This window comes from Chenopodium quinoa, unplaced genomic scaffold, assembly GCF_001683475.1.
Source record: "Chenopodium quinoa cultivar QQ74 unplaced genomic scaffold, ASM168347v1, whole genome shotgun sequence".
In the NCBI taxonomy this organism is placed as follows: domain Eukaryota; kingdom Viridiplantae; phylum Streptophyta; class Magnoliopsida; order Caryophyllales; family Amaranthaceae; genus Chenopodium; species Chenopodium quinoa.
This window is the reverse complement of record NW_018742770.1, coordinates 2,639,205-2,660,992: the sequence shown is the minus strand read 5'-3', so window position 1 is coordinate 2,660,992 and position 21,788 is coordinate 2,639,205. Positions and strand designations below refer to the sequence as shown.

General features: G+C 35.2%; 3 protein-coding genes across 3 annotated transcripts; 2 read left to right on the top strand and 1 right to left on the bottom strand.

The window, feature by feature from the left end:
• Window positions 1-3,705: 3,705 nt before the first annotated feature.
• LOC110724697 (transcription factor RF2a-like) lies at window positions 3,706-9,580 on the top strand. Its single transcript, XM_021904143.1, has 4 exons — window positions 3,706-5,268; window positions 5,368-5,500; window positions 5,613-5,697; window positions 9,044-9,580. Exons 1-4 carry the CDS (start codon window positions 4,115-4,117, stop codon window positions 9,307-9,309), a joined length of 1,638 nt encoding a protein of 545 aa, XP_021759835.1. The 5' UTR covers window positions 3,706-4,114; the 3' UTR covers window positions 9,310-9,580.
• A 296-nt stretch (window positions 9,581-9,876) lies between these two features.
• Window positions 9,877-12,637, bottom strand: LOC110724696 (putative pentatricopeptide repeat-containing protein At5g52630). The gene is made up of 2 exons (XM_021904142.1): window positions 12,387-12,637; window positions 9,877-12,062 (listed from the first exon to the last, which is right to left on the bottom strand). The coding sequence occupies exons 1-2, from the start codon at window positions 12,468-12,470 to the stop codon at window positions 9,894-9,896; spliced, it is 2,253 nt and encodes a 750-aa protein (XP_021759834.1). The 5' UTR covers window positions 12,471-12,637; the 3' UTR covers window positions 9,877-9,893.
• Window positions 12,638-14,241: 1,604 nt separating this feature from the next.
• On the top strand, window positions 14,242-21,779 carry LOC110724695 (protein RCC2 homolog). The gene is made up of 17 exons (XM_021904141.1): window positions 14,242-14,860; window positions 14,969-15,163; window positions 15,653-15,714; window positions 15,804-15,871; window positions 16,262-16,383; window positions 17,167-17,272; window positions 17,395-17,446; window positions 18,101-18,218; window positions 18,305-18,335; window positions 18,416-18,439; window positions 18,618-18,742; window positions 19,351-19,432; window positions 19,890-20,012; window positions 20,096-20,149; window positions 20,242-20,311; window positions 21,062-21,095; window positions 21,203-21,779. Exons 2-17 carry the CDS (start codon window positions 14,974-14,976, stop codon window positions 21,508-21,510), a joined length of 1,569 nt encoding a protein of 522 aa, XP_021759833.1. The 5' UTR covers window positions 14,242-14,860; window positions 14,969-14,973; the 3' UTR covers window positions 21,511-21,779.
• Window positions 21,780-21,788: the final 9 nt, after the last annotated feature.

Here is a 21,788-nt window from a genome sequence, read left to right as displayed (position 1 = left end):
TCAATTCTGATTTAGGTCATTAAGCTTTATCTATACTTCAAATAAATTATACTTAGTACTTTTTATAGTTTATAGCTCCAATCAATTCAATTCAGTTTATAGCTAGACAAATTGTTTTTATTGGCCTAAATGAACTTGAGCCTTAACTATATCAAACGCATTCCTTGAATTGTTTGTACAAGTATCACAAACATAATACGAAGTACCAACTTAGGGTCTGTTCTCATACGTTGAAATTCAATTCAGTTCAGTTTCGTTCATTTCAGCTCCTAAATTCCTTCTCTTATAAAATATTCAGTTCAGTTCAGTTCATTTCAGCTGAGTTCAGTCAATGAGAACAGGCCCTTAATTATGTGTCCCCACACAAATATATTATAATAGTAAAAAATATGACATAGGGCCTGTTCACATTTACTGAACTAAGTTAAATTAAACTGAAATAAATATTTTATGAGAAAAGAAAAGTAAAAGCTGAACTGAACTGAAATTAAACTGAAATGAACAGGTCCATAATCGGAGGTTTAACACATCAAGACATAAGTCACTTGGCAGGGAGAGGCTTAAGACGTAATAGCATGTCATTGATGTCAGGAGGTATCTCATCTTTGCGGGGTGTTAGTATAAACAAAGGGGATGGAAAAAAAGGGGAAGAGGGGGGAAGGGAAAAGGGAGGAGAGGAAATATGAACGGTTATTCTTCTAAATCTATCTATTTTTGAAGAGATCAATCTCCCCTCTAATTCCATTCCATCGTTACATAGCCTCCATTCCCCTTGATCATGGGCTCATGGCTATATACTCCGTAGTTGATAGTCATCAATTATTCATCAGTAATTCGTTGTACTAGCCTCCTAATTGTCAAGCTCAACGTGTTTTTATACTAATTTTCATAATAATGCAAATGGTTGTTGAACCAAAATTTGTGTCACTAATTTAATAATTTGTAATGTCCACAATTATTAACAAGTCAACATTTCAATAAAAATAAACCTTTATATTGATTTTTTTTTTTTTTAGGAAACTTTTATATTGATTATTAAATGACAAACATAGCCGTTCTCAATATTTTATACTCAAATTTCATTCGATGACATACATCCTACACAATATACAAAATGTCAAAATCCCATCAAAATATAAACAATGTTATCTATTTCTTTGAAAATATATAAAAGGGTTACTCAATCCTCCTACCTCATTCATTAATCATTTTTTATTTTTTTGACGAGACTCATTCATTATCCATTATCCACATAATTATTTACAAAATCATTTTGTACAGTACGTTATATTAATTACTTGTGTTTAGTCGATGCCTTCATAGTTAAATATAGCTTTCATAGTTAAAACCTAAAATTAACCATACACAAATAATAAGTGTAGCTAGGGGTGAAAATGAGCCGAGCTGAGTAATACCTTGTTCATGTTCAAGTTCATTTAACTTAGGCGAGTCCGAGTACGATCTCGAGCTTTCAAGCGAGTTTAAAAATTTGTCCAAGCTTGGCTCGTTTAGTACACTACATGTTCGTGAACTGCTCGTTTATGAAACGAGTTGATAAACAAGCGTTTTATGAATGAGTATAATAATAAACGAGCTTCTCTAATAAACGAGCCTTGTATTTTTTTACATTTGAAAATCTCGAAATTAGCATAATAATACATCCTAATTATTAACCTAAGAATTAATCTTAATTATTAAAAAAGTTAAGAATTAAATTAACAATTGTGAATAAATCAGTAATTCATGAATCTAAATAAACGAGTAGTTCGTAAATATAAATAAATAAGTTGTTCATGATCTTATTTGAACGACCATATCTATGTTCATGTTCAAGCTCATTTATTAAACAAGCTTCAAAATTTGTTCAAGTTTAGCTCATTTAATTTATCAAATAAACGAACATAAACGAGCTTCAATCGAGCTCGAACCCGAGTAGTTTATTGATCGGCTTGGTTTATTTACACCCCTAAGGGCCTGTTCACATTTACTTAATTTCAGTTCAGTTTAATTCAGCTCTAATCAGTTCAGTTTAGTTCAGCTCCAATCAGTTCAGTTTAGTTCAGCTCCAATCAGTTTAGTTCAGTTTGCCTCCAATTAGTTCAGCTCCTAATTTTCCTCTCTCATAAAATATTTATTCTAACTCAATTTAGTTCAGTTCAGTTAAGCTAAGTTCAATAAATGTGAACATGCCCTAAGTGTAGGGTAAGAGTAGTAATTACAAAATTTTCCACTGTTATAATATTTTTAAAGAGAAATTGGTAATGCATCCCTAAATTATTTGAAGTAGGGGTGTACATAAACAGGATCGGATTTGAAAACCGTCCAGAGCCGGACTTGCTGGGACTGGATTTGACCCAGACCTATAGATTCAGGTCCGATCCTGGAAATTCAAGGATTTTGGATCCGGTCCAGATCAGGTCTAAAATTGGGGCTTTCAAGTCCGGACCTGAAGCCCGGTAATTTTTTTTGTTTTTTTTTTCAAAAAGCATTTTTTGTTTCAAAAATCAAAGCAGGTCCAAATTATGCAACAGGTTCAAATACAAGTCAAATAGGTTATTTATTAAAAAAACGAAAAAAATTACAAAACAGGTCCGTTCTGGTCCAAACCCGAACCTGTTGAATCAAGTCCGGTCTTCGATCCTCAAAATTCTTTAATTTAGGTCCTAGTCCCAATAGGTCTAGTCCAATTTTGAACCGGTGTACAACCCTAATTTGAAGTACAAGTAGAAAAATATGTGTAGATATATCTTTTACTACGTATTTTTATTTTAGAAGACATATAAAAAGGTTATAACGCGTAATCTATGTGGCTGGTCAGCTAAAAAACATTAAAACACTAAGCGGGTAACCCCTAAATGTGTAACCCCTGACTAACCGAGCAACCAGTGACCAAGTAACCGTACTCCAACCACATGGTGTGATCAGCTACATATAAAATTTGTGAAAAGGTTAAGTTATATGGTTTATTTATTCATATATTTATTATTATTAATAGGGATTTTAATTAATTTACATGTAAGAATTAAATGAGTTTAGAGTTTTAAACCGTAAAATAATATGAAACACAATTAGCTTTACGATAGGTAAAATATAAATACTCCGTATGTCTTATGTCTTTCTTACAAGAGTTGCAACAACCTAAAGAAGTGGTGACTTAAAACTTACTTCCTCTATTCCTATTTTTTTTGCCCCATTTATTTTTCACGGTTTTTAAGACGCATATCAGAACACACATATCTTTATTTCCATACACATAAAAAATATAAAAATTGAATATTAATAAACTATGTAATTAGCCGAATCTAACTAATTTACGGTCTAAGTTTATAAAGTATGAAGTGTAACCTAAAAAATGACGATGAAACAAAATAAAAGGATAGAGAGAGTAAAACTTAAAACTATGTGATACATACATACGACCTATCTCATTGACTGAATTGAGATACACTGAACTGAACTGAACTAAACTAAATTGAACTAAATTGAAGTGAAAATAATCTGATGAGAACAAGCTCTACGTATATGTCTAGTTTTTTTTTACGGGTGATATATGTCTAGTTGTCTACCCGAAAGGCAGTGAAATTCAAGGAACCCGGTCAGATAAGATAAGGCGGTCAGACCAAAATCCGAAAATCACGGGTATCTCTTCTCTTACAAAATTTAAATATCAATTTAAAAAGTCAAAACGCGTCGGAATGAAATTAACATTCACACCAAACTCACATGAAATACCAAATCTCCAAATATTCACTTTCTTTTTTTTATTTCTCAAATTTATTTAAAAAAAATTAAATTTACTCTCACTCACATGACTATGACTCTATGAGTATAGAGGAGAGAGAAATTTGCTAAAAATCTTCGCGCTAGTCTCAATCGAATCATTTTATCTTCTTTCATCTTCTTCTTCACGATTTTACTATAAAGTTTACAATTTTCCAGAATCTTCTTGTTCAATCTACTGTTATTCAAGGTGAAGTTCACTTTTTTCTCCGATCTTAGTGAAAGTTCTGATTTTTAGGGTCTTGTGATTTTTGTTGATTTGTTGTTGTTTTGAAGAATTTGGGGGTTTTGAGGGAGATTTAGGGTTTTGGGTTTGTAAATTAGGGTATTAATTATGGAGGGTAGTGATGAAACTGGGGTTATGCAAAGAATTCAATCATCGTTTGGGAATTGTTCATCTTCAGTTTATAATAAGCAAAGTGTTAATCAATTGGGGATTAGTGGTCAAATGCAGAATTTGAGTGTATTAGAAGGGATTAATCAGAGTAATTATAGTGTTAATATTAGTAATAGTAAGAGACCTGCTGGAATTCCTCCTTCACACCCACATTCTATATCTCCCAGAATTGCTGCTCCTCAGCAAGTTGGGGGAGGAACCCAGAATTTTAATTCAGGGCCGACGCATTCGCGGTCGTTGTCGCAATCGTCGTTCTTTTCGTTTGATAATTTGCCGCCGTTGAGTCCCACGGTGTTTAGGGAGGCTGGAGTGCCGAATTCGGGTTGTAATGAGGTTTCTGTTGATGAGAAAGATGGTGGGTTTAAGGGTGGAAGTGGGGTTTATGTGAATGAGGGGTTACCGCCTCGTAGAGGACATAGACGGTCTAGTAGTGATGTTCCATTGGGGTTTGCTTCGAGTGGGAAAGCTCCGGTGAATCAGTTTATGGCTAAGGAGAAGGAGAGGGAGAGGGAGAAGCCGGCACAGCTTGTGTTGAAGCGTGAGGCGGATTGGGGTGGGACGGCGGGGAATGCTGGTGGTGAAGGGGGTGGTGAGAGGAAATTTGAGGGTGAAGTGGTGGATGATCTGTTCTCAGCTTATATGAATTTGGACAATCTTGATGCCTTGAATTCGTCGAGTATGGAGGATAAGGATATGGATAGTAGGGCGAGTGGTACGAGGACTAATGATAGTAGTGAGAATGAAGTTGAAAGTAGCATTGCTGGGAATTCTCATGGTGTTCATGGGGCTACTTCGAAGAGGGGCAAAAGGTGTGCCACTGGAGATATTGCTCCAACTGGTAGGCATTTCAGAAGTCTTTCAATGGATAGTTTTATGGGGAACCTGAATTTTAGTGATGAGTCGCCCAAGCTTCCACCTTCGCCTGGTATTCGGTCAGCTCAGCATTCACCTAGCAATTCATTTGATGGGAATAACAGTCAATTCAGCTTGGAGTTTGCCAATGGTGATTTTAGTCCTGCAGAACTGAAAAAGATTATGGCAAATGAGAAATTAGCTGAAATCGCGATGTCAGATCCAAAGCGTGTAAAAAGGTTTGAACAATGTTCAAAAATTGTTGGTAAACTAATGTATTTATATTTTGCTATTGCTGATCGTTTAGTTTTCTTACTTTTATATGCTTTTTGCTTCAGGATTTTAGCCAATCGCCAGTCAGCTGCTCGTTCCAAGGAACGAAAATTGAGATACATTGCAGAGCTGGAGCATAAGGTGCAAACATTACAGACAGAAGCTACTACACTTTCTGCTCAGCTTACACATCTTCAGGTGTGTATGAATTTAATTTTTGGCTGGCTGCTTTTGTGCTTCCTTGCCTTTCTTTTAAATTATTGCTATTGCCAGCTGAGACTTAAACAAGTGTATTTGTTTCTTTCTTTAGAGGGATTCTGCTGGACTGACTAGTCAGAACAATGAGTTGAAATTCCGTCTTCAAGCCATGGAGCAACAGGCCCAACTTAGGGATGGTATGCTTTTCAGCTGTTTCATCATTTTCTACTTCTTATGTGATTTATGCATTGTTCCCGACCTACATTTTGTTCTGAAATGTGCAAATTGCTACATGCATATTGGTAGAATAGTACATTTCTGAACTAGTTTTACAAAACTAGGTAGCAAACTGTGTATCCTTGCCCGTTTCACAACTTTGATACCAAGTTTCACCCCTTAGAGCACTCTCTACTTTAGTTGTTTTCATGCTAAATGGCGTTGGGTGTGACTATTGATGATGTAGATAAAGTAATTGGTTGCCCTATGGCCTACTGAAGATATATTAGGCTGGAACTGAGTAGTTGATGGGAAGAGTTTAAATTGGCAAAAATTAATATGTGGTTAAGGGTGTTGTATCCTGAATTGTTAGTTCCTTTTTTATTGATGGGAAGAGTTTATAGTAATGGGAAAAGTAAGTAGGTAATTTTTGGGTATAATATTGTGAATTGTTAATTCCTTTCTGCATTGGTCATACGGAGTAATGTTCAGTAATTGAAGCAGCATCTCATGTCAAAGTTGAGTTAATTCATTCCCTTTAATCCTGAAGAAAGGTGAAGGGTCAGAAATTGATCATGAAGTCTAGCTTTCTTGTATTTTTCTTACTAATCAAGAAATGATTTTTGCCAGATATTGCTTTTGAACCCTCTAGCATTTTCCAGTTTCTGCTTAAAATACCTTTATTAGAGGAGAAAGTCATATGCTTTGTCTAATTGTTTATTGCAGTGATCCAATGTGTTTGTGCTTATAAAATAGATCTCGAAGAATGTATCCAGCCCACTTAGAATATAATCTTTAATTTAACTCTTATCCTGATTATTGTCATTAAATTAATGGGTTTAATTTGTAAATGTTAATATTAGAACTTTCTTCCTCTCATTCTTATCATCATTTCAGATCTTTGAGGCATTTCCAATCAATCATCACAAAACTTTTTTGATTGATTCCTGGGCAGTTTTAACCTTTTTACAATATTATATTTTGATTATGAAATGAAAATTTTCCTTGAAATCTGAGGTTGGTTTGATGGCCTCTTGGTATCATTTTTGGTTCGTTGATTAGCATATGCATAACAACAAAAATAAGTTATTCCCTGCTTGAAATTAAGGTGTTAGTCCTTTTGGGTGGTCCTGTCTTATATTGAAAGATTTGTTGTGAGTTTAACTTATCAAATTGTCAACTTGCAATTCATGTTAGAGCAGAGAGTGTGCATCAAGAGTAATGGTGTTATGAAAACTCCCAATTCTGGTTGTTGCACTTGTTTTTTTATAAAAAAAGTATGAGAATCTTCTGTAGTGGGAGTGGCATCTACATATCTTTATTTAGTAGAAAAGACATACTATATTTTAGCGTAAATGAAAAGGATGTTATTAAAAGTGTAAGGGAATGTGATCATAGATTTGCAATAGATAGGCTCATTTAGCTAGTAAAAGAAAAAATGGTCATTTTCTTTTCTAGGATTTTTTTTTTTAATTTTTTTATTGTATTGGTCATACCCAAAAAAAACAAACAAACTGGGTTTATAGAAGTGATTTATTGCCCTGAACCTGAATAATATTTTTACTGAATTCGAAGTTAACAATTGAAATATTTTACATCTTGAAAGGATGATATGTTGTGAAAATGGTGTGTCATCATGTATTAAATGCAGCTCAAGCTCAACTGTAAACTTAGCTCCACATGTGAAGAATATTAGCACTTGTCCATTATGTGCTAAAAGCCTAAAACCCAATGCAAACTGCAACATTTTTTTTTTTTGGCTGGTATCTGAAAATTTTCTATGCGGTTTGGGTACTTGCATATAGGGTGATACTGATGCATATATGATGCTGGAAAGAATATCGCTTTGATTGCCCCAAGAGAAAAAGCATTAGATGAGATTTAGCTGGAAACAAGTGTAACAGCAGATTCTATAATCAGTTAGCGATAATGAGTGAAACATTAACACCCTCTTGGTTAAGATGATAAAGTCTGCTGACTGTACAACATATAAATTCTTAGTTAATTGTTCGTCCTGTCCTTGTCCAGTTGAATAGTATGAGTCAATAATTTGGCAGCCCTTGCTTTAAAGATTGACATCCATCTTTTGTATGAGTTTTTGAAGGATGTTAGTTTGTGATTTCCCTCAAAAAATAAAAAATGTTTTGAGAGTTTAGAAGCCACTTTACATTTTTTTTAATAGGTAAGGATGTGGGTCAGACATCCCTCTAACTCTTGTCAGTAGCTGAGCTTTGTTGTGATGTTTGGTGATGCTATCAAATGGTCTGTTGGCCTAGTTGGAAACCTTAATATAAGTTTGTAGTCTTGTGTAATTTGTAGAAATATCTACCCCTTAACAACTTGAGAGAGTTTTGATACTGTTTTTTACTAGATCTATATGCACGCAATGCATGCTTTGGAAATCTAAATTTATGCACCTATAAGTAAAAATTTAAGGATATTTTAGTTGGACACCATTAGTCCATTACATTACCCTTTGGCTTATATAATAGAGATGCATTGTTTTGATGAAGAAATTTACATTAAATGAACAAGTAGTTATATAAGTACACCGTATATTACAACTTCAGGGACAATATGTGCTATTAAGGCTTGTCATTTTGAATCAATTTATTACTTTATAAAACTTGTAGAAACAAAAGCTCCAGTTGGTTTTATATAGGAGGTTTTAAAATCTTTTTGTGTCCTTATTGTGTCTAAGCTATATACACCCTTTGTTGTCCAACCAAATGCATTGTAACAAAAAAGGCTGCTCTAGTGCTCTTTATCCTCCTTTTTCGGGAAGTAGATACTTTTTCAAGGGGCTTGGTTGCCCTGCATGCACAGGTCTTGTAAAGAGTCAAGGATTCTATGGTTCAGCTTTCTTCTTTTAAAAATAATTTTTTTACTGACCTTAAGATCTTACTTTTAGCATTTCAGCCCTTGATCCAGGTCAGATGTAGAGCTTAACTTAAAGACCAAATAATTTTCCCACTCATTGTCTTTAGTACTAGTAAAAATTTTGTTGGGGCATCATTGAACATCTGACATATTTATGGCTTTATGCATATCCTTGTTGTCTACCACTCTATCTTGTGTTTGACACCCCCCTTTTCCAAGGAGGCGATGTAAATAATTTCAGACTCTGGTTGAGCCTGTGGCCTGTGGGAATTTGGGGTTTGGCAGTCTGATTCCATATTTATTTAAAATTGCAAGTCAGAATATCTGCTGTGTTAATGTTTTGTAATTGTTGAGTAGTGTTGAGATTTACTTTCATCAGGAAGGGATCGAAAAGCTTCAAACTGTGACCATTTATGCTTTATAATTCTCTTTTTCCTGATATTGCAGCACTCAATGAAGCACTTTCGGCAGAAGTCCAGCGTCTGAAGATTGAATCTGGTGAACTCAGAGGTGACACACCTCAGAGTTGCTTGCCCCATCAGGTAATGTCGAATAACCAGATGCTGCAGATGCAGCCTTCTCTATACAACATGTACCAGATGCAGCAGCAACAAAACAACCAAAAACACCAACAGGCACCACAACAGACCCAAGAGCATCAACAAAACCAGTCTACAGAGTCTCAGCAAGATGCCAAGGCTCCAAAGAGTTAGACAACGTGGTATCTTTTCAGAAGTCGGTGGCACCTTTCTAAGATGATTAGCAGTCTGATAGCGTATATATGTTATATATGTGTATTTACAGTATATCCCAATTCATTGTCATGAAATCTATTCATTTAATCTTTAGTTTGGCTTAAATCATTGTTTGTCGACTATGATGAAAACTATATTTATATGTATGACATAATTTAAAACTATACTTGGAGAATAGATGTATTATTGTCGTCACTGACACTTAATGGCCAGATTGGATTGTGTAGTACTAGTAATTAGCTTGAGACATCTACTGACTTTCAGTATTTTAGCTGTTAAAGCTTATATATAAAAAAAAAAAAAAAAAAAAAAAAGGTTTGCTACGTTCTTCAATTAGCTTAAAGATTCAAACTTTCGGTGGTTTTTACTAACCATCAACAGCTCTTCTGGTGGTCAGTTTGTTGCCTCCATCCCTACCCTTGCATTCACTCAACTCACTTTTTTCGTGCTCTACTTGTGCGAGTATATCTGAAATACGAAGTTGATTTTACGGTGGGCAGTATGATTTAACTAATCACCCAAGCAAACAGAAAATAATTAAATTATAATAGATTGCCAAAATCTCCACAAGAACAATGTCCATCGACAAATCTATGGAGTCGCTTACTATCACGGACTATGATTTCACGTTCAGTAAATTCAGAGACAAACTTGATGAATGTATGACAGTCCCTACACATACTAATGTTCTTGACAATTCTTAGTGGAATTCCTTTACTTGTCTGCAACAATCCAAAAGCAATGGCTAACTTTTCACTGTGATTTACAGTCGATGCAGGTTCTGCTTCATTGTCCTCCCCGTCAACTACTTGCGTGCTTTGAGACTGATATCCCTTACTCTTGAACTCATCAAGCAACACGCTCAAGTATTGCTCGATCTCTATTTTATGAGGATACGACCAATTTTTTGGTGAAAACGAGTATACTTTGTCCTTGATGCTTAACCAACTCCAATCCTGCAACTTTCCAAGCTTTTCAGTATTCATCATTTTTCTTACTCTTGAGACATCCTGCCATCTTTCAGCTGCAATATACATGTTTAACACTAGAATATAGGTCTCTTTATCTTTAGGCTTCAACTTGAGCAATTGTTCAGCAGCATAACAGCCTAATTCCATATTTCCTTGATTTCTACAACCTCCAAACAAAATTGACCAGATCACTTCATTGGGTTCACTGTTCATCTTCTTGGTCAGAGCAAAGGCTTCCTCCAATTGCCCTAGCCTTACGTACATGTCTATCAAACATGCATAATGCTCCAGTATCGGTTTAATCTTGTAGCTTTTCTTCATCATTTCAAAGTATTCTAGGGCCTCATTAACCATGCCGGCTTGGCTACAAGCAGCTAATACACCAACAAACGTGATCTTATTTGGTTTCACTCCAGCTACTAACATTTCCTTGAATAATTGCAGTGCTTCCTGTGATCGGCCATGTTGGGCAAAAGCTGAGATCATAGATGTCCAAGATATCATAGTCCTCGTATGCATCTCTTCGAAAGCTTTGGCAGCATAGTCAATGTTGCCACACTTATTGTACATATTAAGCAGGGAAGTTCCCACAATAACATCAGCCAAATACCCGCTCTTTATGGTCTGAGCATGAACCTGTTCCCCTTGATCCAAGGCCACCAGAGAACTACATATACTCAAGACACTTGACAAGGTGAAAAGGTCTGGTTTTACACCAGACCTATTCATCTTCAAAAAGATATTTAATCCCTGATTTCCACTTTGGTGAGCAGAAATCCGATTCTCTGCAAGATCCATCATTTGGGCATGGCCTGCTATCATAGCGTTCCATGTAACCAAGCTGACAGAGTCCATCTCATCAAACAGTCTTTTTGCTTCATCAATCAATCCACATTTCAAGTACAAGTACATTATTGAATTATCGATTAGCAGATTCCCTTGAAACCCCTGTTTGACGCTCAAGGAATGTATTTGTCTCCCTACTTCCAAAGCGAGCATTGCACAACACAAACTCAAGATGCTGGTGAATGTGAACTCATTGAGCTCAATATCTTCAGACAGCATCATCATAAAATACCTTACGCCCATCATAGGGTCCCCATTATCGCCACAAGCAGAAATGACCGTGGTCCATGAGACAACATTCTTATCTTCTATCCTTCTAAATGTATCAACAGCCGAAGACAACCTTCTACACTTGGAGTAAAAGCTACAAAGGGCATTGCCAACACTCGTGTCAGATTCTATACCATATTTAACAATGTAGGCATGAATTTGCTTCCCCAATTTTACAAGTAACATAGATGAACAAGCACTTAATAGCGTACCCAACGTATGAATCGTTGGGTACGCCCCAACTTCCAACATATCTACAAAAATTCGAATGGCTACCTCAGGCTGCGAGTCATGAACATAACCCGTCATAAGCCCTGTCCAACTAACAACATTTCTCCCAGGCAATCGATCAAACACCTTTTGTGCATACTCCATCCGCCCACATTTAGCATACACATTAATAAGAAAAGTCATAACAAATGTATCTTCATGGGTTCCAGTTTTAACAATGTGGGCATGCACCATTTGAGCATTCGACAAAGATCGTTTCGCAACACATTCTTGCAACAAGGGAACATAGAATGAAGATTCAACTTGTGTACCTTCATTAAAGGTAGATAATGCCTCTTTTAAAGTTATGAAACTCTTCTCCAAGTTAACATTTGGGTAGCTAACACTTGGACTCTGAAATTCCAAAATTACAGAAAATAATCAACAATTATGCTAAAAATTCAACACCCATTATATAATCATATCCTAAATCATCATAACTTAATAAAGGGGGTGTAAAATTCATTAAATTTTCCAAATTTAAGCTAGGAAGTAACTGAATCAATTGAAAATGACAGTTAAACTAACCCAGAAAGGTGAATTGATGCATAAATACACAAAATTGAAGAATTTGCATTGAAATGAACAGAAAGATCACAACTATAAGCAGTAACACAATTACACGATCATGGAAAAATAGGTAGAATAAAATTGAAGTAGTGATGATGAAATTGATACCTTTTCATGGATGGGTGTCGACTTTCTTAAGTCAGGGTCGAGTTTGAGATTGCCATTGACAGCAACAGAAGGTAAAGAAGCCATGAAAGGAGTGAGGGCATGGATGGAGGAGAGAGAAAATGATGAGGTTTCAGTTTGAGATAACAGGACTTCTGCTGTCTGTTACTCGTAGCTTCTTATCTGTTAGCCTGCCACTTCATTCTCCATCTACTCCTTTGTTTTTCTTTTTCTATTTTTTACAAGTAAAATGCACAATTAAGGCTTTATTCTATTCACCTTACTCTCGTAGGTCCTTTCACTTCGAGTTAGCAGGTTAAGCTTTAGGAGTGGAGGGGGGAGGGTAAGAGAAATAGAGAATCCCTACCTTAAAGTGTCTCTAATGGAATTTGTTGTAACAGATGTGAGAAAAGAACAAATTATATCTTTGTTGTAACAGATGTTAGAAAAGAACAAATTAAAGTGCCTCTAATGGAATTTGTGGAATTTGTTGTAACGCGCGGTAGGGAGCTATCGCTCGACCTAGTCGAACCAATCTGTCTTCGTGAGCTATAGCTCACTCGCATAGGAGCTATAGCTCCAATTTCGCCGCAACTCCATATGCTTCCGAAACTACCGAGCTACCTCTCGAGCTATAGCTCGCTGCTCCTAAACCCAAATTCAAGGCATATTTCAACAGAATTTGATCCCACAACCTCGTAGTTGGGACTTGGGAAATATAGACCTTACCACTAAACCAAGTTTTGATTGGTTAACAAAGCATTATGGTTGTGGTTAACAAAGGAAGAGGAAGTAAAAATTCTCATAAACTTCTATTTATGAAAATTAAATTTCATAATCAATATCATGAAAATTGCATAAATTTGTTTGGTTAGAAATTGGGGTTACATATGAATTTGGATAGAAACATAGGTTATATACTTGTATAGAAATTTCTACTTACCTAGGAGGATTAGATAAGTAAATTCCTACATAATCTATATTATGGAAATTTACATTTTGTCCATCTAATGCTTGTCAAATTAAAAATTTTGAAGCTTTGGATTTGTTCTCCCACCCCCTAAATACATTATATTTGTTTTTATTTATGTGTGATAATTGATAAACTTCACTTTCAATTAATTAGATGGATAGGAGATTTTTATTGACAGATTTAAAAAGCTAGCTTGGTCATGATACCTTTAAGATAACTCGGATTAATTAAAATGTTATTTTAATTTAATTCTATTAAGCTATTTATGTGATTTAGAAACGCTATCTATATATAGTGATGTAATTTCCATATAACTTATTCTAACTTTCATGAAAGAAGATTAGATGATTTAAATTAAGTTATATGTAGATCCAATAAGTTTAAATGAGTAAATTCGATACTTAAATAATGAGTTGTAATAACTTCAAAAAATTTGTAATAAGTTCTAACAAATTTAATCAATAGTAGGATGAGAAGTATTAACGGAGGAATTCTTGCCTTGAGTTTGTGACCTTGAAGGAAGCAATTGAGCACAAGGACATGATTAGGGTAAAGCTAACCTTAGTTGAATACTCCCTCCGTTTTTAAATACTTGCTCCATATTTTTTTCCAGTCGTTTTTAAATACTTGTTCCATTTCCTTATTTGGAAAGTTTTTATAATATTTAATTTATTTCTTTCAACTAATAGACCCAACATAAATCAATTTTATTAATTTCATATTATCTGTCCTTCAATTCTCTCAAGTACTTTTACATTTTACAATTTTTATTCTTCCAATTACCCCACTATCTCCTTAATTTATTACTTTATCCCATTTCTCCTAAAATTTCACGCACGTATGCATGGAGAAATGAAGCAAGTAAATAAAAACGGAGGGCATACAATAATAAGCGAGTTATTATTTACCAATTTTTACTATAAACCGACTTTCTACCAATCAAAACTCATTTCAATTGCTTCAAAAAAAAAAATAAACTCGTTTCAATTTCACAAGTTGATAAAAATCCAATTCAACTCCAAAAAACATCACCACCAATCCACCATTTATTATTGTCAACCAAACAATGAACCAAAAAAATAAATAAATGACATTTACCTCACACAAATATCCCAAAAAAGTTACTCAAAATAGTATTATGTGGTATCTAGTGGATGTTAAACTACTCATAAAAAGCACTAGTACTAGTACTAGGAGTGCTTTATCCACCCTAATCAATGCAAAAAGAAAAAAAAAGAAAAAAAAAAAGAAGGTGTTTCTGTTCTCTTGGAACTTCCAACACCCAATCCCGCTTTTTCTTTAATATTTACACTTTCCCCAATTTTTGTTTTTCCCAAATTTTTCTTTGTATTTTATCTCACCAAACTTCACAATACCCACTTCCTCTTCTTCTTCTTCTTTCTCTGATCTAGGGCTTTTACAAACCCTAATCGCCGATTTCTTCAAAATTTCCCCTTTTCCCGCCATTTTTGCTCGTACCCCTTCACTGCTTTCTCCCTCAACGGTTAGTAGCCGTTAGATCCGTTGTTTTTGAACATTTTGGTTTATGGGTTTTTGCTAATTTCTTGTAAATTTGACCCCTTTGTTTATGTGGGTTTGTTTTTGATTTCAGTGAAAATGGCGGAAGTGGAAGTTGAGAAGAAATGTGAGGAGGAGAAGGTGAAAGGAGGAGAGTTGCTGTTTTGTGGTTCTACTAATTGGGATACTGTTGGTAGGAAGAAAACTGGGATTGAAGGTAATTTGTATTCACCTACTCGGCTTCGTCCCCTTGTCGGTATCGACATTCGCTTTGTCGCCTCCGGTTGCGGTGAGTTTCCTTTTGTTAATTCAGCCATTTAAAGAGAATTTGCTTTATTCAGGGGAGGTGGGATTTTGTTGAAGTTGTAGATTTTGTGCTGGGATTATTTGTATTTTTGGTTGTTTAGTAAATTTTGGTTATGGGGTTTGTGATTTATGCCTTTTAGTTAGTGAATTATGATGTTTATGATCATTGGAAATGTTGGTTATGAATGATTCATGTAATTATGTGTGATTTATGCCATGAAGTGGGTGAGTTTGAAGCCAATGATCCTTAAATATGCTATAGATTTATGCTAGTGGGTTTGTGTGAGCTAAAATTAGCTAACTATATGCTATAATCCTTTGAATTGTTGGTTAGGCTCTCGTGCTGATGCATTTTTGCTTAATGATGTATGATCACTAGAAATGTTGAGTTAATGTACTTGTCTTTATTATTACATTACATGAAGATTTTATAATTAAGAATTTTTATAATGCTGAATTGATGTTCATGTAGTTTCATGTCATTGCGTGGCATTGGATGTCGATGGTCGGTGCTATACATGGGGGAGAAATGAGGTATGGATTTGTTAACTTGAAGGTTTTATATCTTTATCTACATATTTGTTTTGGTTGAGGTGTTAACGTTGAAATTGTTATTGTAACAGAGGGGACAGTTGGGACATGGTGATACTCTGCAACGGGATAGGCCCACAGTTATATCTGAGCTCTCAAAGTATGTTGTTGATGTGATTAATTAGTTGTTGGTACCTAGATCATTGTTGCTTTTGTTGGTGATCCTTATCACTATCATTCTCTTTGTTTATCTTCTATAAAAGTTTTAATCTTTCTAATAAATCATCCCTGATTCTTACAAATAGGAGCTGTGTCTTCTAGTGTGTTCATATAAGATTTTTGCTATCCATCCATATTAAGTTTAATAAAACTTTTGAGATATTTTCTTATAATATGACCTTTTGTCCCAATGAGATTTTTAAATTTTGTTTTCTTCCACCCTCTCTCTATCTCTTTCTCGCTTATATATACTGGTCATGTCTTTCTACCATCGTACTGTGTCTCACATGTATTCTGAAGATTACTTATCATTTTCTCTCATTTCTCTCAGGCATAGAATAGTGAAAGCAGATGCCGGGCGGTCACATACAGTGGTCATGGCCGATGATGGACAGTCCTTTGCCTTTGGTTGGAACAAGCATGGACAGCTGGGAACTGGTTCACTTCGAAATGGTAGGACTAATTCTTCTTTGATCCAAGAACACGTGTTGGATTTATATATATAATTTATGTTGCTTGAAGCATTGTTCTTTGCTGAAGTGTGAAAATATACAATCAATTTTTTCCCATTACTTTCATTAAATTGTGAAATTGATATGAAGGGCTTATCTTCTATGTATAATTAGAAATATAGGAGCATGATTGAATTGATGATAAGGAATTGATTGTGGCATCAATTCAGTTAGTTTTATGCTGATTAGGTCATTGAGCTACCTAGAGGCTGGTCTTTCTTGGTTCTTTAAACTTTGTCCAACATGGTTTAAGTGCCCTCGGTCTCTAATTGCCTCATCTCCAAGTCAGCTTCCCTACTTTGCACTCACAGTACTCTTCCACCTTGCTGCTGATCTATTACATTCGTTAAGGTTTCAAAGGAAGAGGATTGTTGACTTTGGGCCTTCATCAATCTTCCCAGGAAAATTGAAAGTTGCCAAACTTAAATGTTCAAGGCTTGTAGGAACAATGTTTGTGTTTTTATAATGTATGAGGATGATGTGGAGGAGTTCTCTTGTGTAATTTTAGTTGATTTTTTTTTTAATCTGTAACACGGGGTCGGAGATCTTTTTTGTTTAGGTGTCTTAATATATCATATGCTACTTTTGCCAATTGCAAGGAGCACTTTTTGTTATTATCATCTAAAAGTTTGAAATCTGCATGGAGACTTTGAAATCTGGATCCTGCAATTTGATGTTCTATCTATGCAGCTGCTCTTCTTATATGTATTTTTCTCCTTTTTAGAAATAGAGTCTTCTCCTATACGCTGTCAAGTATCTGAAGTCAAGGCAGTTGCTTGTGGCGGGGAATTCACTGCATGGTTATCTTCTACTGAAGGAGCTACTATACTGTATGGTTTGTGATTTGTGCTAATATTTTTGTTTTCTGAATTTGGAAGGTTTCGGTAATGGCTTATTTCCATGCTTTTCTTTAAGCAAGTCTCTGATTTATTTTTATATTGTTTTTGCTTAGAACGGCTGGTCTTCCCCAATATGGTCAACTTGGTCATGGAACTGACAATGAGGTATGAGTTTTCTTTGAAGCTTCTATTCATTTAATACTTTTGGATTTTAAGGCTTTGAAATGAATTTATTTTTATGTTCAACTCATTGATGGAATCATTGTTCAACTTACTGAATTTGAGGGATTTTGGCTTGTTCCATCCTGTACATATTTAAGGTTCACACTTTCACAACTTATGTGGCTTTACTAGGTTATGCTGATATTTAGGTAGAAGGAGCATGTGTTTACTTGGATATAAAAGGAGACCATCACAAATTTCTGTTTATTTTGTGTTAAATTTGTGGATGTGTGACATTACAAAGCTGGACACTACATTTTATCAAGTAAAATTGCTGGAAAGCATTGAAATTCTTGATTCATTGTTGGATATTAGGGTCGTGTGGATGGTGTGAAAGTAATGGGTTATTGCTATTGAATATCGTCATGGTGTTTCTTCCTTTGTATCACATAAACTTTTAACAAGGCTTGACCTTTTGAACACTGATAGCTAGCTAAATGCTTATAGTATGAATTGTATGTTAGATGTTAAATCCTGTATTTGCAACGACTTCAATAATAGTGCTGATTCTTTGTAGTGCAAATATATATAATGTTCTGTGCTCATGGAAGTGTGTTGCCTCTCTGAATTTAATATGTTTGTGACTTATCCTTTCAGTACAATACAAAGGATAGTTCTGTAAGACTTGCTTATGAAGCTCAACCGCGGCCAAAAGCAATAGCTTCCTTCTCTGGAGAAACAATTGTTAAAGTTGCATGTGGAACGAATCATTCTGGTGACTTTTAATTTGTTTTCTACAATTAGTCCTTGCTCTGCTTTAGCTGTATGGTGTTTTTACTTTAAGTTTCTTCTGTGATGCAGTGGCTGTGGATTCCAATGGCTATGTATACACGTGAGTATCTTTTTTGCAGCTGTTTAATGTTGTTCAATTATGTGTGTTGTGGATTCTAATGGCTTGTGTCATTTTTGCAGCTGGGGCTATGGTGGTTATGGAAGGTCTGTATGCTATTTTGATCTCTTTTATTTTATTTATTTAGTTTTTCTTATGAACATAGCCACATAATAATGAATCATGAAATCTGTTTTTGGCGTGTTTTCTGGTCTTAAGGTCTCGAGTATTTAGTTCTTTATAGGTAATTTGCTTGTATGTTGACGAAATTGTTATCTTTAATAGATTGGGACACCGGGAACAGAAGGATGAGTGGTCTCCACGACGTTTAGATGTGTTTACGAGGCATAATGTTCTACCTTCTGATGCAATAGTTTCAGCTGGTGGTGTCAGTTCGGCATGTACTGCTGGTATGGCTCTGATTTACCCTTCAGCTGAGTTAATTACTGATTTCCGTGGTCTCTTGTGTGTGTATGGTGTTTCTCCCTTTTATAGGCCTTATCTCATCGTTTGTGCTGTAAATTAACTCAAAATGGGTGTTTCCACTCTCATATCACGGGTGACTTGGTGAGAGGAAGACACCTAGTATCATTAATTATGCGATGATTGCTTGTAGTTTTGAGTTTGAAGTTTCTTAAACACCCTGGAGACTAAGCTCTTATTTTTCATGTATTTGACCTTTCTCTCTCTCTCCCCCTCCCTCTCTTCGTTTAAACTACTAGCGGAATGCAATTACTAGGTGAAATATACCCAATGGTAATTGTGTTAAGGTTTGACCTGACCTTCAGTTTTGATTTTGTGGAATTTTTGCTCTTTTGGGATTCTAAGGCATCATGACGGTCAGTAATAACTGTTACTGTTACTGTCACTGTCTTACAAATTGGTTTCTCTTAAGGTGGATTGTTTTTCTTTTTCTTCTTGTATTGATTTGGTTTGTTGATCGCCGAGTTCTCATTTGATTAGTTTAACTCTCTGTATGTTGAATTATTTATGGATTCATCCTTTTTTTCTTTTTTAGCTGGTGGTCAATTATACATGTGGGGAAAAATGAAGAATACAGGTGATGATTGGATGTATCCAAAGCCAGTCATGGATCTAAGGTAGCCTGTTCATTATTTTTTCCCAGTATTTGCTTTACTGTCATTTTATGATTTGGGAATAAAATGAAAATTGTTTTCTTTATTGTCTAATTGCTGAAGATAAGCTGCTAATTTAGATAGTTAGCCTTTTATGATTGATAGTGTTCAATTCTAATCGGCCAAGCTTCCAAGTTCTGTTCTTTTGTGAGGTGGACGTGATTTAATGTCTACTTCCTCAGTTCCTCCATTTTTTTTAGTTATGCTGTGCTGACTTAGGGCACTTTTTTCGTCATTCAGTTCTTTTAATGGTTTTTTTTTTTTTTTTTTATTTTTTTTATTGGTAATTATTGTCGGTATAGGCTGTGTATTCTTTGTCTCTTGTAATAGTTTAAAAATTGACATTTATTATTTATTACGGAGTAATTTTTAAAATAAAGTATTGGTATATCATCTTGTTATTTTCATATGATGTATGCAGTGGCTGGAATATGCGATGTATGAATTCTGGTCAAATGTTCCATTATGTTGGTGCCGATTCGTCATGTATTAGTTGGGGTCATGCACAAAATGGAGAATTGGGTTATGGACCCAACGGGCAGAAGTACACCTCGTTTCTCTCTTGTGGATTAGAGTTATAATTTCTTTTTGCACAGAGGTTGCTGATCTGTTTACTCTTTTTACTAGATCTTCAGCTAATCCCAAGAAGGTGGAAATCCTTGAGGGCATGCATGTTATCAGGTTGAAGATAAATGCAACTTATTAGTCGTATACTTGTATTTATCTTGCAATGGACTTTAAGCAATTTTAACATCAATTTGTTGTGTTTATAGTGTTGCATGTGGATTCGCACATGCCATGGTGGTGGTTGATCGAACAGATGTTCTTGATCGTCTTGAACAGGTATATTCTTGTTGTCCATAATGTTCCCCCCACCCCTCTTTTCATATAATCCGAGGCATGTATCAATATTTTACCATTACCAATTGGCTTGTTATGTTTTCCAAAGATCAAGCTAACTAAATATCAAGCAAAGAAAAGGAAAACAATGGAATACGATGGGTAGTTGTTTGCCTCATTGCCTCTTGTCCTTTTCTTTTATGAATAGTTGCACTTTCTATCTTTTATAGTCTTCTAGTTAGGAAAAATCCAGCTGACTTCTGATACCCATATGACATATGCTGCATTTGTCACGAAGAAAAACTTTTTTCAATGGAAAACATATTACAATGGAAATATATTACATTTCAGTTTTTGGTTTTCTTGAGAATTGGAAGGGAGGAGAGGAGGGAAAGGTGTGGTATAAAAAAAAATTGTAGATGCAATTTTGAACAATGGAGATTATTTTTTCACTGTTCGGATAACTATTTTCAACTTAAGAATTTTTTTTTTCACTCGTTACAAAGTAAACAGTGGAAATCCGATTTCTCAAATACGAAATATGTTGTTTCTCTAAATCAAGCACAGCTTTAATTTCCATAAGGTTCCTTCACTTCCTTGTGTTCTACATTAATGGGTTTACCTTTTTATTTTATTTATTTTTTATTTTTTATATTACGCTGATTTTGTTGACTGTTACCTCTGAGGCCTAGATGCAAATTTAAGTTAACTGTAAGCATTGGTGCTAGTTTTAACATCTTTGTTTTGTGACAGCTTGATGTTCATGATGGAAAAGCATCTGGAGAAGGTATGTAGTAACAAATCTCCTAATTTACTTTGTCCTTTGTCATATGCTGGTGTTTTATGCAAGTAATTGGCATATATCTGATCTACAATGCGGATTGAATTATGTAGTTGCTGAGGTCGAAACACCTGTGACCTCTGCCAAGAAAACTACCAAGAAAAGCCCTGCTGACAATTCCAAGAAGAGAAAGAAGTCAAAGGACTTGTCTGAGTCTGAAGAGGAGGAAGACCAAGATAGTGACAATGGCAGTGATGATGAAAGTGAAGAAGAAATGGAAAATGGACACGTGAGGCAACGGGGTGGGAAAGCTGGGGGTAGAGGCCGTGGTAGGCCTAGCACGAAAAGTCCAGTTGAGACTAAAAGCATAGGCAGAGGCCGTGGTCGCCCTAAAGGGTCAAGAGGGAAGGCTCGCAAGTGAAGTTGAAGTGAGGTGTTGAGTTTTAATTTCCCGCCTAAATGAGCGGAAATTTTGTCTAAATGTGTAGAGGTGTACTACTTAGGCCTTTGGACCTGTTGACTATTCATTTTTCCCATTCAAAACAAGAAGGAAAAGTGAGGAAGAGGAAGGCTAGGTTCTTACTTAGTGAGAGTTTAATTGTTTAGTGCTAACATTATGTCACGAGAAATGATGCTTTGTGAGGATTTGGTTTGTACTTTTATAATTTAAAGGAAATTTGATCTCTTTTATTGCTCTGT

Bases quoted from the DNA above. Each gene is read 5' to 3' on its own strand.
- LOC110724697 (XM_021904143.1), top strand. From the start codon at position 4,115: ATGGAGGGTAGTGATGAAACTGGGGTTATGCAAAGAATTCAATCATCG. The intron at 5,269-5,367 runs GTTTGAACAATG...TTTTTGCTTCAG, and splicing joins GATCCAAAGCGTGTAAAAAG to GATTTTAGCCAATCGCCAGT. The intron at 5,501-5,612 runs GTGTGTATGAAT...TTCTTTCTTTAG, and splicing joins CTCAGCTTACACATCTTCAG to AGGGATTCTGCTGGACTGAC.
- LOC110724696 (XM_021904142.1), bottom strand. From the start codon at position 12,470: ATGGCTTCTTTACCTTCTGTTGCTGTCAATGGCAATCTCAAACTCGAC. The intron at 12,063-12,386 runs GTATCAATTTCA...TTGGAATTTCAG, and splicing joins CGACACCCATCCATGAAAAG to AGTCCAAGTGTTAGCTACCC.
- LOC110724695 (XM_021904141.1), top strand. From the start codon at position 14,974: ATGGCGGAAGTGGAAGTTGAGAAGAAATGTGAGGAGGAGAAGGTGAAA. The intron at 17,273-17,394 runs GTATGGTTTGTG...GTTTTTGCTTAG, and splicing joins ACTGAAGGAGCTACTATACT to AACGGCTGGTCTTCCCCAAT. The intron at 20,013-20,095 runs GTACACCTCGTT...TCTTTTTACTAG, and splicing joins TATGGACCCAACGGGCAGAA to ATCTTCAGCTAATCCCAAGA.